This window comes from Lathyrus oleraceus, chromosome 5 (assembly GCF_024323335.1).
Source record: "Lathyrus oleraceus cultivar Zhongwan6 chromosome 5, CAAS_Psat_ZW6_1.0, whole genome shotgun sequence".
In the NCBI taxonomy this organism is placed as follows: domain Eukaryota; kingdom Viridiplantae; phylum Streptophyta; class Magnoliopsida; order Fabales; family Fabaceae; genus Lathyrus; species Lathyrus oleraceus.
Window position 1 is genome coordinate 643,195,277 of NC_066583.1, and position 15,410 is coordinate 643,210,686.

Here is a 15,410-nt window from a genome sequence, read left to right on the forward strand (position 1 = left end):
ATATTCATTCTTTCCTCGTATTTTATTAATTTATTATATATTAAATATTCGAGTATTATTTTATATAATTTAAATATATGTTGTATTTAAAAACACATTATAATATTTATAAAAGGTAATATAGTATTTAATATTTAAAATAATATAATTTTTAATTTTATTTATAATAAGTATTATGAAATTTTTCTTTCAATTTTTTATAAAAAAAAACATTTTAAATTAGATAGTTCGAAATCCATCTATGATAAGGTCTGAATAGTAATTTTCAAATGTTTTTGTCCAATTTAAAAAAAATCAGAAATCTATTGTAATTGTTTAAAATTGAATAGCCACTTTGACAGCTCTAAATATAGTACAACTAAAAAATATACAAATTTAATATTGTTAAAAAAATAAGAAATTTGCAAGCAAATTTACAACAAATAAATAATATGAAATAATAAAATAACATATACATAGTATAAATTGAAAGTGACTGAAATAACAATTTCCAATTTTTAAATCTGAGATATTGAAAATTAAATTATTGATTTAATATGTAATTGATAGATGAAGAATAAGACAACATTATAATAAATAATGAAATCACAAAAAATTTATAAAAAGTTTAAATTATATAAAAAAATATTTATTTAAATTTAAAAGAAGTTCTACAAATTCATAATTTGAGATAAAAGATTAAAAGCGGACTCAAAATCAACAATTTCCTCTAACGAGAATAAATAATATCATACTACCATTTTTTAATAGATTACCTTTTTGTATGTTTTACTATTAAGAATCACAATTATTTATATATGATTGTATAAATAGTTAGATAATAATCAACAAAAGAAAATTATAAAAAAAGATAAATTATATGTATGATTTGAAAATGAGTATAATGAATATGCATCGACAATTTACATTGTCCAATAAAAAATTAACAAATTATTAAAATTAAAGCGTGATTTAATTAAATATAAACTGTTAGTGCATATATTTATATTTTTTCTCTTTGAAGATTATTAATAATTTACCTTGTGACAGTATTTACACTAACGTATACTTTAAATTCTAAATTTATAAGTTTTCTTTATTCACGAGTTCTTCTAAATTATATTCAATATAAACATGACCCTAATTAAAATATAGACTAAATTATAGCTTGTGATTCTCCAATTTGATTTAGAAATTAGTATTACTATTTTAGTTTTAAATAGTTTTAGTCCTAATAACAATAATAACAATAACTATAGTATTTGTATAGTATATCTTGTAACACTTTTAACACCTTGTTTTACTTGTACTATCTTTAACACTTTTAACACCTTGTTTTACTTGTACTATCTTGTAACACTTTTAACACCTTGTTTTACTTGTACTATCTTTCTATAGATGATGAATATCTGTAATCTCTCTCAAAGTATATTCAAGAGTGTCCACCAAATATTTTTCCCTTCGATTACTTCCTCATATGTCATAATCTTTGATTTATGAGAAACCATATGTCATAATCTTAAACTTTTGTAATTTGGTGTACCAATAATGCCGCCATATATTCACCGCTTCATCATGAATAAAATTTAGTCACGTCTACCCTATTTGTCTCAACACACCTTCCTCCATTTCTCACTTTCTCTCTATACTTCAAACACTACAACATGTTACTAAGAACCTATAGTGCACCAATTCACTCTTCTCATGAACCACAACAAAATCACCACCACCTTCCTAAAACACTTGCAACAGGCCCTTCAAAAACCAAGAACAAAAGCTTCGCATCACGTAGTAGTCTTGTTAAGAATCCTCGTCAGAATCAAAATATAGTGGAACAAGAACAAGTACTTTTTTCAAGGTATAGTTTGAATAAGCAAGTTTTGGATCGTGAAGAGGGTGGTAAGAAAGTTGGAAAGTTGCAAACTTTAGTAATGGGTGATGGTGGAATGGGATGTGATGATGGTGGAAGGATTTGTGGTGGTGGAAATGGAAATGGAAATGGGTGGGAGAATAATTACGGTAGAGATGAAACCGATGCTTATTATCAAAACATGATTGAAGCAAATCCAAATAATTACCTTTTACTTGGAAATTATGCTAAGTTTTTGAAAGAGGTAATTAATTCATCATTTTGTCTTATCTACTTAATCTTAATCATATTATTAATAGTCCACACGACACATCGGTAATATCAGGATCGAGATCGAGTTATATGATCTCGATCCAGCTCTCACTGATGTATTGACTTACGGTATCTTCAAATCAAATATAAATTTAGAATATGTAAATAAATGAAGATTATGGTATAGTGAAATTTGATAAAAGTGATATGGTTGGTTGTGAGATGAAATAGGTTTGTGGAGATTATGGTAAAGCAGAGGAGTATGTTGAAAGAGCCATTTTGGCTAACCCTAGTTATGCTGATGCTTTATCACTATATGCAAATATAATATGGCAAAGAGAGAAGAATGCTGATAGAGCTGAAGCATATTTTGATCAAGCTGTTAAAAGTGATCCAAATGATTGGTAAGATATATCTATTTCAAAATTTATTTTACAAAATATCTATGTTGTGTGTAGGTTAATATTGTTGTTATTATTGTTTTTATGACATCAGCTATGTGTTGGCTTCATATGCTAAATTTCTATGGGATAGTGAAGAAGATGAAGATGAAGATGAAGATAATGATTGGCAACATAAGAACCATACATATTCACCTGCAGTTTCTAAAATCTAACCTCTTTATAGTTGTAAATAGCTAATGTTATGTCATAAATAAGAGAATGCATTATTGTTTCTGTTGCATATTTTGAGAGTATGAAATTTTGGTAGAAATAAATGAATACTCAATAAGTCTCTTTCTAGTTCTAGAATTCAATAATGTGATTTTGATATTTTGATATGAGAAATAATATTTTGTGATCTTGACAAGATTTACAAAGGAGGAGGTGAATTTGGATCAAAAAGTGAATATATTTTGGATTATAATAGTGTATAATCGAATAAAGAGTCATCGTTATGTTTTTTAAAAGAGTTCTAGAATTTGCTAGAATTTGGATTCTAGAACGTTCTATAACAAATGTTATGAGATTTCTTTTTGTCTTGATCCGTGAGTCTTATTATTTTGTGCAATATTTGAATCTCTTACTATTTGGTCGCTCTCTTTATTGGACCTTTAGAGAATAGGCATCAACCGCATGCAACATTTTGACATCGAAAATTTGATTTAAAATAATTTATTTGACTTTAATGTATATTTTCAAATATGGATGAGTTATAAAAAATAAAAAATAAGAGATAAAAATAAATATATACCGTGTTTCATTCTCAAAACCATCTCTTAAAGTGTATAAAGTAGATTACAACACAAAATCTCGATTTTCTCACACTTAAATTGTGACTAAACCATAACTAATCTATAATCTATACAAAATCTTAAAACATATAGTATGTTTTGATATTTAAATAATACAAATTTGTCAATGATTGAAATGAATAGTGATTATAAAATCCAAACATAAAGAATATGCATCCACAACATTGTAGTTATCTCATCTTGGTCCTGATAATTGAACACAAGACAAAGGAACATTACTATAAAAACTAGCTTGTCCTGATGAACTACCTTCTCCACTACTCATTTTCAAGAAACTTGAATAACTACTAGATTGTAACAATGATGGTGGATCATTTACAATACACAAACCTTCAAGCATTTGAGCAACTTTACTCATTGGAGGTCTCAAATTCATGTCATCTTGTATACACCAAAGAGCAACTTTAAGAGCTATCACAACACTCTCATCTTCCTCATCGATATCTATCTTTTTGTCGATAACTTCTCTTATTTTCCCTTCCTCCATCATTCTTGATACATAAGAAGGAAAATGCGCTTTCTCTTCTCCTTCCCATTGATCATAGTTTTTCCTTCCTCCAACAATCTCAAGCAAAAGCATTCCGTAGCTAAACACATCACTCTTCTCTGAAATCGCGTAGTTAGTTATCCATTCGGGTGCTAAATACCCTCTCGTTCCTCTGAGAGTTGTGAAAACGTGACTTTGTTCTCTGCTCATTAGTTTCGCCAACCCGAAATCAGAAACTTTCGCCATGAAATTATCATCAAGAAGAACATTTTGCGGTTTGATATCGCAATGAATGATCCTAACTTCACACTCTTCATGAAGATAGGCCAATCCTTTTGCAGTGCCTATTGCAATATTGTACCTTGTTTCCCAAGTTAACAACATAGTGTTTTCGCTGTTTTTGAAGATCCATTTATCCAATGAACCTCTTGCCATGTATTCATAAACAAGCATTCGATGAGGACCTTCGGCGCAGAACCCTTTAAGCTTCACAAGATGAACATGGTGAATACTTCCGATTATCGATACTTCTGCTTTGAACTCTTTTGCTCCTTGTCCTACACCTTCCAATTTTTTCACTGCCAATTGTGTCTTACCATCTTCAAGTACACCTAGATACACCGAGCCGAAACCTCCTTCGCCGATTTTCGTGGAGAAGTCCTTAGTTGCTCTAGCAAGCGCTCTATAAGTAAAACGCGCCGGCATATTAGAGAGACTATCAAAGAATTCATCTTCCTCTAAAGTATCTTCTTGAGGATACTCATCAAAGTTCTTCCTCTTCTTGAAATAGTAACACCAGAATCCAGCTATAAGACCGAAAATGGCCAAAACTGTGAGAATCCCTATAACAAAAACTAGCAGCATGGTCTTTCTTCCACGATCATCGCCGTCATTTCCACCACTATCAGTCGAAACCTTCATATACGAAACATAACCGCCGCTGCTTCCTTTAAACCGTTGGAAGCTCCCGGTTTGCTCGAAAAGAAAGCAACTACCTGTACTGTTTTCGTAGAAAAGCACAAGGCAAGAACAGTTTCTTACACAAGCCTCTTTGCACGAATTCAAGGTCGATTTTGTTAAAACAGGTGCTTCATATTTAAGTGCAAAATAATCAAGATTTTCACCAACATATAAAAGTTCTGTCGAACTTCCACGAGAACACGCGGAGACGTTAGGAGGTTTGCAATTGAAACGCGACCGAAGAAGCGTAGGACACTCACACCAATTCTCAAAGAAACAAACATAGTAAGGGTCACAAGGCTCAGGAATTCCACAAGGGTCTTGTGGCAATTTCAATATCTCAGGATTAGTAGACTTTCCTTTGTTAAGATCATAGAAAGAAATTGCACCATTTGGATCCAAAATTGCAGCATAGAATGAGTTAGGATCTGAATGATCAGAAAACACAATTTTCCAAACCAAAACTCCATTTTTATCATAAAAGTTCCATGAATTAGAAACCAAAGAAGCATAGTGAACCTTTTTACTACTTGTAACATTTTTCGAACTTCGAGTTTTACTAACTTCTCCCATTAAGGACCAATACAATTGCGAAGTTTCAAATCCTGCATACAGAACCAAATCACCTTCTACATAACCGAGAAAATGAAACAAGTTCATTCGATTCCGAAAACTCCTAAGACTCATTCCTTCAACAAAGGATTGACCAGGCAAAAGTGTATCAGTAGGATGACTAAAACTCTGCCAAACAATTTTCCTATTTTCCCCAAACAAAACCAAATTTCCTGAATCCAACAACTCCATGTCCTTAACTTTCTGTCCTGTCGTGTTTGTTGCCCAAACAAAACCATTTCCACTTTCCAAATAAACATTTCCGCTATTCTCAAACACGAACTTATCAGAATTTCTTACAAGAAAGCCTCTATTTGCTGTCCAAACAACTTTGAAGCTACTCAAATGAATGACTACTAAAACAAACAAAGAAACATCAAGGGTTGTGAAGAATCCAAAAGCAAAAGCCGAGTTGTTCGATAGTAAAAAGAAACCGTTATGATCATTCCAATCCGAACGAGATGCACTGAATCCAGGCTGTATCTGGTGAATGTGTTGATCTTTGGCTTGACAGGTTCTTAACAGAAGTAGCATCACAATATACAAAAACAAAGTTTCATTTTTGAATAACCCCATCATTTCATAACTGCATTTAAACATTGAATTTTAGTTCAACTAAATAATAACTTCAAAAAAATGATGATTTTTGAAAGATCACTAGTTCTTAGAGAAAACCCTGAAGTTAAGTTAAGTCTGACCAACAATTGTTCAAGTCAGGATTCGAACTCGGGATCTCATAAACGATTCGTTCTTATATAGTAGTTATATTCATTGAAGCAAAAACATATACAATTACAAATCGCAACATGATAGGAAAACATATAGAAATGTTACATAGTATTGATTGCATACCTGGTTTCAATTCAATGTTAGAAACATAAACTATGTAGACATGCTATCTTGTGCTATGAAGTAAAGAAGGATGAAAAGGTTGTGGCTAGCTATAGTGGAAGTCATGGAAATTTTGAGAGAAGTTCATGAGAAGAACGAGGTTGAAGTTTTGAGCTACCACTTTTATGTGTCATTATGATGGTAGGGTCAATGTTAAGTAGTGTAGTTGCATTGGGGTATGGAAACCTTACTTTCCCATTTATGAGGTAATTGTTTGTCACATTATGGTTTTGAGTGAGTGAATAAGGTCATTGTTTTAACAAGAGTGTCATTGAATAATCTCTTGTGAATTGACACCTCAAACGTAGTTAAGGACCACAAAAAATATCAAAAAAATTTAGCCACAAAATATTTTATTTCATTTTCTTCTACTAATAAAACTTGATAAGTAGAACTTGGAAAAACCCATTGGATTGCAATAATTTCCAAATAATACACTTCCCTTCTCTTTAGGGTAGTTTTTGATTTTTTTATTTATTTTAAATTACCACTTCTTTCAAGATTAATATGAAAATAATATTTATCTATATAACCACTTTTAAAAAAATATGAATCAAAGTGCCATTTGTTATGACGCAGATATTGTCAATTTGTACTCAGATGCCACTGCAATTGGCGCATGCATGTAAAATGTAAGCGCATGTGTCACTACAATTGACGCATGCATGTAAAATGTAAGAGCATGTGTCACTGCAATTGGCGCATGCATGTAAAATGTAAGGAGCATGTGTCACTGCAATTGGCGCATGCATATGGTTACTCTTTATTCTTTTACATGCATGGGACTACTCTTGGTCATATTCTACACACAGGGTATAAAATCTGATTTAAATAGAGGTAGACAGCGGATATGAAATGCAACAAAGAAGAGAAACACACAAAGTTATCTTGTTTCCTCTCACAACTTGAGAGTAATTCATCCCCCTTATACTTACAAGAGATTTTCATTATAATCACACAAGATTACAATTTGTTCAAATACAGAAGCATTCCAACGCTCAAATGCTAAGTAAGGGAGTTATATGCTCAAACACACAAGCAAGAGACTTTCAGTGCTCAAACACACAAGCAAGAGACTTCTATGTTCAAGCACACAAGCAAGATACTTTAAATGTTCAAACACTTAGTAAGAGACTTTTAACAATCTACCTAACAGATAAATGGTTGTTTGAGAAAATACACTTGATATACTATCAGAAGTTTATAAAAAATAGAATGCAAATAGACTCTTTTAAGACTAAGGGATTTCTAAGAAATACAAGGATAAGAAATTATAAGTTCAACTTGTGCTTTTGTTTTGACAAAGTAACTTATCTTTAAGTGTCAATTGGTATATTTTTATTCAAGTCTTCATCTCCTTAAATAGATAGGAAAAGAGTCGTTGAAGATCCAACACATTAGAGTATTTGAGAAACTTCAAAAGAGATGTTGGGATGTTTCACCAAATAGTTAAGGTTGGTGAAGGCTAGTCTAAAATCCCTTTTCTACAAAAGAAATTAGCAGTTGTATCCCAACAGACTCTATGAAGAAAATAGAGCTTAGTTCTTCACGTAACAAAGTAGACTCAGAGATTGATAGCGACCCATCATAGTCACCTTGGCCATTGCGCTTTGACTGACTCAGGTTCTGATCACCAGAAGAAAACTTCTTCAAAGTCTGGTCTTTAGAGGCTAACTTCTTCAGACTCTAACCTTCAGACGTTGACCTCTTTAGAAGTCGACTTCTTCAGATTCTGGTCTTCAGCTTCTGATCCATCATATTTTATTCTTTAAGCTTCTCTTTAGTATACCCAATTGTTCTTTAAATACTTTGTTATCATCAAAATCAAAGGGGTATGGGACAAACCAATTTTTTCCAACATAGAATCTATACTTTATTTTGATAAAACCTCTTAAAACCTTTATGCGCAAGTGCTTAAATGATTAGAAGTTTGTTTAATCAATTAGGAGTGTATAATACATTAGTTAATCAATTAAATCGAAGTGTAATGCCTCCTCATTTATTAATTAGGCTGGTAATCGATTAAGTGACGTTGTAACTCAAACATTCATATTTTGATTTGGTTAATCAATTATCACATATGTTTTAATTGATTAAATCATTAAAAAGGCGCGTTGATTATTTCCTTTTTAGTCAGATTTTTTCCTATATAAAGGAGACTTCTCCTCATTTCAAAACACACACTAGTTTTATGAATATACACTTTCTATCATATTTTTTATTTAAAAGTCCTTTTTTCACTAGAGTCTCCTTACTGTCAAGAAAGTGAAAATTTCTATCAGAGAGTTGTTTGTATTGGTGGTGTGGCAAAATTGTTTATTCAAGAGTGTAGTTCTCTTCTGACCTTTTTTGTAATAGATTTGAAGGTTTCAAGCTAAACATGTAAAAAACTTATGTGAATCTTGTTGAGCAGAATATGTGTAAAAGCTCTGGTTGAGGTTATTGAGTTGAGTCAGTGTAAAAACTCTCATTGTTTGTAGAATTTTTTTTTGGTTGATTATGTGCAAAAGCTCAAGTTATTTTATAAGGTTGTTTGGATTGATCCTGTGTAAAAGCTCAAGATTGTTTCAGAAAAAACCACCAGATGAAACTCTTGGAGACTGAAGTAAGTCAAATGGCTTAGGCCGAATTATGATAATTCTCTACTATGATATTTCTATCCCTTATCTCTTATATTATCAGTTTTTTATTTTTATTCCCATGTTTATCTTTCTGTCTCTTATATGTTTCACTATTGCACTGTTGTTTCTCTATTTATCTATTCATTATAACATAAAAGGTTAAAACGTGCATAAAGTCAAAGGAATTAAAGACATAGAATGCATACTTATATTTTAAAAAAGCTTGAATATATTTCTAGTTGTATAATAGGTTTAATAAGTATATGGCCATTATTTTCTTCCGAGATTTTCTTTGTATAGAATAAATAAAGTAAATAACCTACATTTTTGTGACTAACCATGTCTGTGACAATTGATTTTTCTTAACTGACTTCAACATTAATCGGCTGACACACTATTAAAATTTAACACTCGCTGGGCTTAATATGTATCCCATATGGAATATGTTTCGCTGCGGAACCATAAATGAAGAAGATTAAGGACACTACGGTGAAACAAAACTTCGTAAGCGATTTGGTGACACGGTTTCTCACATCGAAGGTTGCAATAATGACACATCTTGAATCAGAGTCATTCATATTGAACTGATGTTGTTAATCTCCGATACGGTGGATTTAGGAGGGTGTCTGCATGGTTATCATTCCAACGCCCAAGTTAGTTTAGAGTTTAAGATAATTATAGTGTGAGTGGAGATTAGAGATTGTGCACCTAAAACCCTTTTGGAACTTTAATTATACATTGAGCCTCATGAAGCTGGATACATGAGTAGGCCTCATCTTATTGGGCCTTTGACTGCCCTAGAATAGTTTCCCTAAGACTCGTCGGGTACTCTAGACGTTAGGGATTCTTTTAGCAGTCGTGGCCGACCTTCAAGAATAAATGTCCATGTGTCGTCAGGCATGCATTGTTTTGGTTTTTCCAAAGAGGGATGGGGAACATGGGCATTAAACGTAGTCTCATCATTAAAATGTTTAGCCATTTTCTCTAGACGTGTGGCCTGGAAAGACTGAGATCAACGTTATATTGTTTACTGTGCACTTGAGTTTTACTGCATCTTTTAAGGTAAAATATGACCGTTGGTTTGTACCTGCTTCTTTCTTTCAATCTGATCCATCCGATTGTTTTCACCTATATATAGGGGAAGGAAAATTTGGGGGAATTTTCATAACCATTCAGGGTGAACTTCCCCTATTTCGTTTGAGTCTTTTCCTCTTCTCTGAGAGTGTTTTTCCCAGGGTAACTACTATCATGTATTTAAAGATTTAAAAAGCCTCAACCTTCACCCTTTTCCTCTACATCCTTGCTTTTGACCTCACATTCTAAGGCACCTTCTTCTAACTTAATTTTTTTCTTTAAGTATTTACTGCCTCTTTGTTAAAATGAGCGATAAACTAATTATCATAGAGTGATTTGGAAGGTATCACTTCTTCTTCTTCTAAAAGAGTAAATGAATCTGAATGACATTCCCTTTCTTCTGCTAATGGAGATTTTGAGTTGGGGATCATCTCCCTCAGTAATTTGCAACTCCATATTGATCTTGTGAAATCATGATTATTGCTCCATAATATATTTTTTCTCCATAATTTAAAATAAGTAGAGTAGTTGTTTCAAATATATTATGTAGGCTAAGGATTCGTCCTTCTCTGCTTATGTTAGACTTGCAGGTCAACGCATCACTCTTCAATACTTCTACACACTTTAGTTGATCTAATATCTCTTACATCCTAACTTTCCATAACCCAAAACCGCGGTCTCCGAAAAACTTCTTGAAATCTTATGTAGACTTCATGGTGTCCACTTGTAAAATAAATTCATCTACCACACAGTGGACGTTACTTCCACTTGTTGTGAAATTGAAAGTTTTAATGCACACCAAGAACTTTGATGTGTGGTACAAAGAAAAACGATACCAAAATAAATGGTCTCAAATAAAAATTAATCTGGCAAACAGTGTAAGCAAATCATAAGAAGGAGTAAACTAAAGTGACGAGCACACATACAATTTATTTATCCAGTTCGATCCATCAGATCTACACTGTGGGAGATTACAAGTTGAGTTACAAGAAAGTAATTTTCCAACTTCATAAGAATATCTTCTATTACAAGTACAATATAAGTTACAAGAAAGTAATATTCCAAGTTCATAACAATATCTTCTATTTTCTACTCAAGTTTTTTTCAATCATTCATCCATTCAATATATGAATCACACAAACAATTTATTTATCCAGTTCGATCCATCGGATCTACACTGTGGGAGATTACAAGTTGAGTTACAAGAAAGTAATTTTCCAAGTTCATAAGAATATCTTCTATTACAAGAGATTACAAGATAAGTTACAAGAAAGTAATATTCCAAGTTCATAATAATATCTTCTATTTTCTACTCAAGTTTTTTCAATCATTCCTCCATTCAATATATGAATCACACAAACGCAAAATATTAAGAAATGTTTCTCAATCCTCTTAAATACGCACAAAAGTCTTTAAATTCTTAGAACAATGAATCCTAAAAATCTACCCATTTGTCTTTTCAAATTTCTCTCACTAAAATTTCATACATAAAGGGGCTTAAAAACATCTTTATCGATATTAGGGAAAACACGCTAAAACGCACCACATTTTTAAAAACACATAAATGCAATACGTTACCACTTAACCTAATAACACAATGTGTTCCCGTCAAAAGCAATATTTTCTCGCAGTTTTTTTAAAATGGTTTGAAGTCATTCTCCACTATGTCTTTTAACTAAGTTCAATGAAAATAGAAAGTGTTTCATCATAATTTTAACAATTATGCGTTTTAGTCCAAACGTCGTCATCTTTTAACACTCTCCATAGTAGCACCAACAAAAACATTAATACGGAATGAATGTTAAATTGGAGAGCTAATAACTCATTTTTCATAACTTCTATATCAATGAGATTTCCCTTATAAATCACGACTTTTAATCAAAAAATTATATCCCGATAGTTTCTTGTGTTTGACTGTTGAATCTAATCAAATACAATGAATCTTCTAGCGTGTAACTCATGAATAGATATAAAACCTGTAAAAGTAAGTAGAAAATCAGGATCTTGAATGTGAATGCAATCCAAAAGGCAACGAAGTTCAAAGTTAGTATGTAAGGTGGGACCTTTTTGACTTGTGTGCTTGAATTATCTATATTTGAGAAATAACATGTCAGCTTGATTTTTGAGTTGTGTTCAAAATGTTATACTTTAATGTAACTATCTTTTTAAGTCGTATAAAATAATTGTTAATTTTTCACATTAAAATTAAGTTGATAGATTAGCATCTAGTATCAAAAAGATAAGTAGAAACATAAATCATAAACAATTAATATTGTTTATACAATTCGATCAAATTGTTAGAAGTTGTAATTTGATTATCTATAATATAAGTATTTGATTGTGTCGAAGTAGTTAGGCGAAGGTGTTGGAGTCAGCTGAATTCGACAAAGTCGAATACCAATATAACTTGTATATTTTTGACATTGAGTCAATTTATAATTTTTGTTGGGAAAACTCCAATCTTGAAATTAACCGAATCAATCTTTATGATTGATCGTGCCTCTTGTTTTTCACCATTTATTCAGGTCAAACAACCACTCCTTGGTTGGAAGATGATTCTACACTACACAGAGAAAAAAAGAAAAAAGCAATGCAATTGAAAGTGAGAGAAAAGAAGAAATTCTGGAGGAAGAAGAAGAATAAAATGTTGTTGTGCAAACTGCACTCTAAGTGTTTGATAATGTGTGTTAATCACAACTATGATTTCAAATACTACATAAGGATATTACAAAGTTGTATCTTTCACTTAATTACAAATGAAATAGAGTTCCTCTCTATTTATAGATGTGATTACTTGCACTCCAAGTAATCACAAAATAACTAACTAAACTAAAGCTGAGCTAAGTTAACTATTTCAACTTTGTCGACTCCTTCGACAACTACATGCTACGACTGTATGCTTCGACAAACTATATTTGAATGTCTATCAAATATAGAAAACACATACTCTGCTAGACACAAACACATTTCGACACCCGTCGAGTACAGAGAAAACTATTTCGTCTTCAACATAAAAAATTACATATTTAACACACCACCTAATTCATTGTGTATAGGTTTTCTACATTCATCATTTTTCTTAATCTCTTGAACAATTCGACATGCACATCCTTTGTCACTATATATGTAATCTGATTAGCTGATCTTCAATGCTCTAGGCTCATCTTTCCATTCGCTACCTAGTCTCTCAGGTAATGGAGCCTCATCTCGATGTGTTTGCTTCTTCTGTGTGCTATCGTATTCTTTGCCAAGTCAATAGTTGACAAGTTGTAAATCTTCATGGTCATTACTCCATGGTTCTTCCCTATAATTTCTTCAACTAGATTCATCATCCATGTTGTATGGCATGCACATAGCGAAGCTGCTACGTATTGAGCCTCACATGATGATAAAGTTATCACTGGTTCCTTTCTCGAACTCCATGTGATTGACGCACCACCTAACATGAGCACACTTCCTGCTGACAATTTTTTATCTTCAGCAGCACTACACAATCTATAGTCAGTGTAACCCACAAGTTTGCATTCCTTTTCTTCATCGAATGAAGGAAACAAAATACCATAGTCGAGTGTTCCTTTTATATGCCTTAGTATCCTCTTGGTGGCTGCAAGCGGGGATACCTTTGGCTTCTGTATGAATCTGCTAACCATGCTATTTTCTCCTCATGTACCACCAATTCTCTCTGTCTCTTTGTCGCTCGATCTTCAAGAAGCTCAATAAGCGCATCTTTGTCCTTAGACTCAAGCTACAACTCCTCATGCTTTTTGCTCAAAGCATGGAAACGCTCTTCCCATATATCCTTCTCTCGTTTCATCTTGGTGAATGTGTCTTCCAACTCCTTTATATCTTGGTTAGGGAGAGTTAATGGCTCAACCACAACCATAGACATAGGTCTTTAACAAGGATAAGTCGTCTTTAACTGCAAAGCTCTCTTCTTCACCCAAAAAGTGTAAGCTTCCAAAGCTACACAATTGCACGGACCAAGCTCGGATCTTCCTTTCCTATGCGTATTATGCCAAGCATGCACAATATTCTACTTCAAATGTTGGAGATCTTTACCCTCTTGATAGAAAAGACCTTCTAACAAAGTGTTATTAGGCTTGTCTCTCAAGGGGAACACAAGTTGACGATGAGCCAAAGCAGGGTTGTAGTTAATTCCTCATTGTGTACCAATGAGAGGCACATTAGAGAATTCACCACAACTATCAATAATCTCAAAACTTCTCAAAGAAGGATCATACCAAACTATATCATCATTGGTGAGAGACATGAGTCTCTGAGACCACCGTAGACATTGTTTGTTCTCCATAAAAGCAGGTGTCTGAGGCAAGTGCAAAATAAACCACTTGTACAGAAGAGGAATGCAACATACAATCGTTCCACCACCCTTAGAATTCCTCAGATGCAAAGAGAAATACAAATCACCCAACAAAGTCGGCAAAGGATTCCCAATCAATAAAATTCTAATGGCGTTAACATCGACAAAACCGTCAATGTTAGGGAACAAAGCCAACCCATAAATGAGCAACACAAAGATAGCTTCAAAAGCGTCCACACTACCAGCTTCAGCAAAAGCAGTAGCTTCCTTGATGAGGAAATCAGATGGCAACCCAAACAATCCTCCTTTCTTCACCCAATGAGCCTATATCTCAGACTTCTTCAAGTGAAGAGCGTCATCAATAAGATGAGATCTGGGAATCTCTTCCAATCCACTAAATGACACTTTGTTAGAAACAGGTATCCCTAAGAGATGGGCATACTCCTCCAACGTAGGCACGAGCTGATAATCTAGAAAAGTGAAGCAACGGTAGAGAGGGTCATAGAACTGAACCAACACACTCAGAAGTCCTTCAACTACATCAGCAGACAAGATAGACAGAAGCTTCCCATGGAGTTGTTTGAAGTCCAAGGGATCTAATACAAAAGATGCTAGCTTCCTTAACTCTTTCAAGTCGGGACATCTGAAACTGTACTTCTTAGTGTTCCTTCGTCCATAATCCATGGTCTGAAAATATTTGCAAATAACACCTCAGTTCCTTGAAATTTTCATGTGATGAATGTTTTGATGCACATGAATGCATGAATGCAACAATCACAAATAAGGGATCACACACAAGGAAAATAAATAAAGGTCAAGGGATAAATCAAGTCATTGTCAAGATCAATCATCTATTTTGGTGGATTATGGTTTACACCTTATCAACACCCAAGTTCCATTGATATTGACAAGACTTGATTGGATCAACCAAGAATCAAGGGTTTGTTGTGAGTCACGAGCATGGAGTTTGGGTAAGAACCATCCCAAAGGAGTGAACTAAAGATAAAAACATGTAGATCATGTTCTAAAAAGTTCCCAGAGTCTTAATTCCATCTATCGGATATTACAGGTTAGGATGACTGACTCATCAA

At 32.9% G+C, this 15,410-nt stretch overlaps 2 protein-coding genes across 2 annotated transcripts; one reads left to right on the forward strand and one right to left on the reverse strand.

The window, feature by feature from the left end:
• The first annotated feature begins 1,428 nt into the window (after positions 1–1,428).
• Positions 1,429–2,844, forward strand: LOC127087580 (uncharacterized). The gene is made up of 3 exons (XM_051028486.1): positions 1,429–2,093; positions 2,333–2,505; positions 2,597–2,844. Exons 1-3 carry the CDS (start codon positions 1,644–1,646, stop codon positions 2,715–2,717), a joined length of 744 nt encoding a protein of 247 aa, XP_050884443.1. The 5' UTR covers positions 1,429–1,643; the 3' UTR covers positions 2,718–2,844.
• A 513-nt stretch (positions 2,845–3,357) lies between these two features.
• Positions 3,358–6,519, reverse strand: LOC127087581 (G-type lectin S-receptor-like serine/threonine-protein kinase SD2-5). The gene is made up of 2 exons (XM_051028487.1): positions 6,268–6,519; positions 3,358–6,001 (listed from the first exon to the last, which is right to left on the reverse strand). The coding sequence occupies exon 2, from the start codon at positions 5,992–5,994 to the stop codon at positions 3,532–3,534; it is 2,463 nt and encodes an 820-aa protein (XP_050884444.1). The 5' UTR covers positions 5,995–6,001; positions 6,268–6,519; the 3' UTR covers positions 3,358–3,531.
• Positions 6,520–15,410: the final 8,891 nt, after the last annotated feature.

What these genes read in the sequence shown, in the direction of transcription:
- LOC127087581 (XM_051028487.1), bottom strand. Translation starts at nt 5,994, where the DNA reads ATGATGGGGTTATTCAAAAATGAAACTTTGTTTTTGTATATTGTGATG.
- LOC127087580 (XM_051028486.1), top strand. Translation starts at nt 1,644, where the DNA reads ATGTTACTAAGAACCTATAGTGCACCAATTCACTCTTCTCATGAACCA. An exon ending in ATGCTAAGTTTTTGAAAGAG is followed by an intron (nt 2,094 to 2,332) that starts GTAATTAATTCA and finishes GAGATGAAATAG; the next exon opens with GTTTGTGGAGATTATGGTAA. An exon ending in AAAAGTGATCCAAATGATTG is followed by an intron (nt 2,506 to 2,596) that starts GTAAGATATATC and finishes TTATGACATCAG; the next exon opens with CTATGTGTTGGCTTCATATG.